At 43.9% G+C, this 5,519-nt stretch overlaps 1 protein-coding gene across 2 annotated transcripts; it reads left to right on the top strand.

Moving 5' to 3' along the window:
* The first annotated feature begins 278 nt into the window (after positions 1-278).
* Positions 279-5,270, top strand: LOC111961671 (T-box-containing protein TBX6L-like). 2 transcript variants are annotated; one of them, XM_023984105.3, is made up of 9 exons: positions 280-750; positions 844-949; positions 1,254-1,356; positions 2,039-2,203; positions 2,885-3,031; positions 3,145-3,221; positions 3,307-3,386; positions 3,477-3,714; positions 4,049-5,270. In XM_023984105.3, the coding sequence occupies exons 1-9, from the start codon at positions 735-737 to the stop codon at positions 4,515-4,517; spliced, it is 1,401 nt and encodes a 466-aa protein (XP_023839873.1). In that variant the 5' UTR covers positions 280-734; the 3' UTR covers positions 4,518-5,270. The 2 variants fall into 2 exon arrangements, with proteins under 2 accessions (XP_023839872.1, XP_023839873.1); XM_023984104.3 differs by having other exon boundaries at positions 279-949.
* Positions 5,271-5,519: the final 249 nt, after the last annotated feature.

The raw sequence follows: 5,519 nt of genomic DNA on the forward strand, positions 1-5,519 counted from the left end.
ATGGACAAAAAATGTGCTTTTCTTTCAAAAACAAGGACATTTCTAAGTGACCCCAAACTTTTGAACATTAGTGTATGTTTTACCATTTAGAAATGAAAGTACTTTATGTATCTAGTCCCCCCATTTGAATAAGTCATAAGTATTTGAACCAATTCACCTATAGTGCAATAAAGTAGTCAAATGTTTAGTATTTCGTCCAATATTCTTAGCATGCAATGACTACATTAAGCTTGTGACTACAAACGTGTTGGCTGCATTTGCAGTTTAAATAAAAAAGGAATAGCCCTTTCTCGAAACAAAAGGTAATGTTCGGGCAGCTATCTCTGCACAACACCACAGTATGCCCACCCCCTCCATGCCTACCCCCTCGCCTGATGGGACACTTCAAAGATTAGAAAACAGGCAAAGGCCCCCCACACCACTCTGTTGTAACCCCACCTACTTTATCCTCACAGGCCCTTCCCCTTCTGGGCTCACTAATGAACTCCAGAGGTCAGTCACACTAACTCCACAAGCTGAGGATACAGATAGGAAAGTTTTGAGATCGATATTACTAAGAAGAAGAGATTGATACTACACTTTGCATAATCTAAGGGCCACCACTAAATCCACAGCCCCTCTCATAGTATTATCACAGTGATGTTGGTCTGATTCTAGCAAGATCAGCACACAGATTTGGATAAGGAATTTGATCTTGATTTTCACTTTGACCATTGTAGTGGACTCTGCAGGCAATGCAGCATGTATCTGGTAAGCATATATTTTTCAACCTTTACTAGATTAGTGAGTCAGTGGTCTGGCAAGAAAGCAACAGCAACATGATGACCCCGTCCCCCCTTACAGCTGACCCCTACCACCAGGGAAACGTCAGGATGACCCTGGAGAAGTCTGACCTCTGGAAGTCCTTCCACAACCTAGCGACTGAGATGATAATCACCAAACATGGCCGGTAAGATACTGTTGTTGTCAAATCAATCATCATCATCATGGCTGGTGCCATCTCCAAACAAGCCATTGACTGAGCACATCCCATGTCTCCCATATTCCATTCATTTCGGATATGTAAATCGACAAAACATAATTGACGTGTGTGCACTGAGGAGTACATTTCTTGCTATTCTGTAGCTTTAGCAATGTAGTGAAACTGTCTCTGCTGCTAGTATGCTTTTTTTCTTGTGTAAGAATGAGAGAGCACAGCGTTGTGGTCAGGAATTGAGAATATAATACCATTTGCGTGGGATTGTGTGTATCAGGAGGATGTTTCCCCACTGCAACGTCAGTCTATCTGGACTCCAACCCTATGCCAACTATGTCCTCATGGTGGATATGGTTCCTGTGGACAACTTCAGATACAGGGTAAGAACATGTCCACCTTCCTTCTATAATCATGCATCATATATCATGTCTTATATACACATTACAATACATTCCTATTGGGAAAGGTCCTATTGATAAGCCAAACGTGTCACAATTTGGAATATAGTCAGGCATTGTTTTAAAAGGAAACAACGAGATTAAGTAGAAGACAAGCTTGTATATCAACCCCAGCAGTCAGTCTGCATACAGTCCAGACGGTGACACACTAACACCCAGCCAATCACCACACACACTGCATATCAAAGACCATTACTACTTCCTGTTTTTCTACCCCCGGCTGGAGGTCCAGCCATTTAGCACCCCACCTCCAATTCTCCCCGCTCTAATCAAAGTGAATGGGGCGCAATCACCCCTCCATGCATCCACTGGTCCTCCCCTCAGCACACTGTTGCTTTTAACCAAATGGCTCCACCGAGAGAGAGTTTTCCCTTTGTTATAGCAGTTGAAGTATATATATTGGTAGATTATATGCAATGATGTACATACCTACATGATACTACTCAAGCATGCAGTGATATGCACCACAGATTCCTTACATATCTCACTGTAGAGACTGAGGGTATGTGAGTTTTTGTGGTGTCTAAATGTCCAGTCTTGTCTTGGAGTTTGTTTCACACCTGGGTAAACCACATCCCCTCCCCCCTGCTCTCTGTCTCTGTAGTGGAATAAGGGCCAGTGGGACATGGCTGGGAAAGCTGAGCCCCAACTCCCATGTCGGACGTATGTACATCCGGACTCCCCCGCCCCGGGCTCCTACTGGATGAAGCAATCTGTGTCCTTCCTCAAGCTCAAACTCACCAACAATACTCTGGACCAGCACGGCCATGTAAGTAAACCCATCTCCTTCTCTATTGGATCCCCAGCCCACAACGCCTCACAGTCTGAGAGTATACAGTTGTACTATCGACAAACAATGCTGTTAGTTTTTTTATGTTTTTTATATATTTTTTTTATGGGACATATAAAGGAAATACAAATTACAAATTGAACAGATACATCATTTTATCCCTCTATACTTATTGAACCACCTCCCTTTAACAACAAAAGCAGCATACAAAAATAAAATACATTTACGATTGGAAATAATAATATTTAAATATGCACACAAGTACACATACACAAAAATAAAAAATATCACAACATACTATCCCTTCCTTCCCACACCCTATCCTGTTGGCCAAGATTCTTACTCCTGAACAATAGAAGGCAACTGTTCAAAAAAGGAAATGAAAGGCTGCCGTCTCAAGAAAAGGTTATCAGTACATCCTCTCAGAGTGTATTTCATTTTTTATACGTGTAGAAAAGACATTAGATATTTCAACCAGGATGACGCAGTGGGAGGTTTGAAGGATTCCCAGTTAAGCAAGATCTGCCGGCGGGCTATAAGGGAGGCATCCGCTATACTTTTAGTGAGACTAGGCAACAAAGATGGAACTCCAAATATAGCTATTAGAGGATACAATGCTGTTAGTTCACTCGACATGTGTTGTATCTGTTCTGTCCCCAGATCATCCTGCACTCTATGCATCACTACATCCCACGCTTCTCTGTGGTCCAGGCTGACAGTCTGTACAGTGTACGCTGGGGACACTTCCATTCCTTCTCCTTCCCTGAGACCTCCTTCACTGCAGTCACCGCCTACCAGAACACTAAGGTCCATCTACAAACTCACGTGTTAAGAACATACAAATGGAACACCCACATAATTCACTTTTCGGGAATGAGTGTAACCTAATCTGATGTCTTCATCTCTACTCCTGCTTTCAGATCGCTAAACTGAAGATTGACCACAACCCCTTTGCTAAGGGATTCAAAGGGGAAAACACCCGTACTCATAGCAAGAGGTAGGTATTATTAGAACTATAACACTTGGTGCATGTGAGAATACAAGCGATAGCATATTTATTTACATATAATTTTTCCCCATAGGTGTCGATCCAACAAGAGTCCTGGGAATGCTACAAAGAAAGCCAAAGAAGACAAAGATCCAGGAAACAAAAGTCCTCCAGGTACCAATCAACAATATATGACACTGTTATAATGTAATTGGTTGCCAGCCTATTGGCAGTCTCGTTGATGCAAAACCTTTTCCCCTACAGACCTCCAGAGGCCAAAATTAAACTGTGAGCCAGAAGAACAGAGGATGACCCTAGGAGCCACAGAGAACGTGGTTTCGGGTAAGGAGGATCTCTTGTCCCCCTGGGCCTTGAAACAGGACCCGTCCCAGAACCACAGCCTGCACACTGAAATACTGGAGCTCCACGACCACAGACAGGAATACAGCACTGAGGAGCAGATGGTGCCTGGCCCTGCATCTATGTCCTACCAACCATACAGGTACTCTACAACCACCAGAAACACACACACACACACACACAGGCACACACTCACACGTTGTAAATTACATCTTGACTTCCATTGTTTTGAAAGAAACCCAAGGCTGACACACCACACTCATTTAGAGAGTTACTCTAACAGCCTGCACACCCACATGAGAACTAACATATGCAGAAACAGCACCCGTTATGCCAATAGAACATTCAGAGACTCATGGCTATACTTAACAGGCCATCTACGATGCAGGAAGTGGACACCTCCATACTGTGCATGATGGCAACAACAACTAACAGTTCATATCAGTAACCCACTCCATATTTCTCATTGTCTCCAGATCGGTTGAGAATGGCAGACTTCCCTCTCCCTCCTCTATAGTGGAGGATGGTGAATGCAGGCGCAGCTATGAGTCTCACGTCCCAGATGTAGCCACTGTCCCTGGACACAAGACTACCAGACCTGGCCTTGTCAGGGACATGGGTCAACACCACCACACCTTGGCTCCAGCCATGCCCCAGGACTACAGAGTGTCCCCGGTCCATCTGCCCATGTCCTCCAAAACCTACCCTGGGCATATGGGTTACAGTTACCCCCTCTATGGCCACTACTCCACTGACCAGGGTATGGGTCAGTGGGCTGAGTGTGGTACTGGACAGTACTCTGGACCGTACTTTCCTCACCACCTGCCCTTCCTCACCAGTCAAACGCTGACCACAGACCAGGGCACCCTCCCAACGCAGTTTTTATCATCATGGCAACATAGCGGCAGAGTGGAGCTGGAGCCAGAACTTGAGTTTGGACAATGAGGCTGATCTGACAAACAGATCAGAATAGCTGACTCAGACTCACAAAGCGAAGGAGCGGGCTTTCACATTGTGAAGAAAGATACTTGGGACATTTCAGAAAAGTTTCAGAGGGGAAAAGTTGGTGATATTTGTGCATGAGGTCCAAACAAAGATATCTTAATGTGTGTTCTTTGAACTTGTTCTCTGCTACGTGTGTATGATAACTGAGATCAGAATATAACCAAATCCACTGGGTACAGACGTTAGTTCAATATCTAGTTTGGATTTAGATTTGTTTGAGTTGTCAACGAAAGTTAATTCAATGTGAAATAAACAAAATATGTCACCATGTCACTGGATTTAGGTTAAAGAAAAGCAAAATTCCCTTATGTTGATGACTTTCCCCCAAATCCAACCCGTTTTCCACGTTGATTCAACATCATCACATTGAATTTTTGGTTGAAATTATGTGGGAACAATGTTGATTCAACCAGTTTTTGCCCAGTGGGAAAAGATGTCATGATATTCCAAAATAAATATAATTCAGAATCAACTCATATTCCCATATAGAAACATTTATCTGTATCATACATGCTGTGAATATTACAACTCTTTTCACACAAGCCATAAGTGATCCAAGGGAAGTCAATGTTTCCCAGGAGACACTGCAGAAAGAAGAGATACAGAGGGACACAGAGGTGAGTCCTTCACTCCCACAGAAGGACAGCGCAGGCACACATGTAAGTCTGTCATTGTCATAGGATGGTTGGCAACGCAGGGTACAGACGGACATAGAAGGGCACCAAGATTAGTCTTCACCTCTGTAAAACCTAGACCTGACGAAAGAGAGCGAGGGGGAGAGAGATGATAATAAGGCTAGCCGGGTTTTTAGGTCTGCCGTAAATATTTAACAGAGAGAGAGAAACCGTCTGCAACTAGCCGATAGGGCTTCTGGGAGCACGCTCTACACAAGGCCAGGGTCAGTGGGCTCCACGTCTCCTCATCCTCCTATATACTGTGGAG

Source organism: Salvelinus sp. IW2-2015, linkage group LG4q.1:29 (genome assembly GCF_002910315.2).
Source record: "Salvelinus sp. IW2-2015 linkage group LG4q.1:29, ASM291031v2, whole genome shotgun sequence".
NCBI lineage: Eukaryota > Metazoa > Chordata > Actinopteri > Salmoniformes > Salmonidae > Salvelinus > Salvelinus sp. IW2-2015.

Coding starts and splice junctions, on each gene's coding strand:
- LOC111961671 (XM_023984104.3), top strand. CDS start 819: ATGATGACCCCGTCCCCCCTTACAGCTGACCCCTACCACCAGGGAAAC. Junction 1,357..2,038: donor TGGACAACTTCAGATACAGG/GTAAGAACATGT, acceptor CTGTCTCTGTAG/TGGAATAAGGGCCAGTGGGA. Junction 3,387..3,476: donor AGGAAACAAAAGTCCTCCAG/GTACCAATCAAC, acceptor TTTCCCCTACAG/ACCTCCAGAGGCCAAAATTA.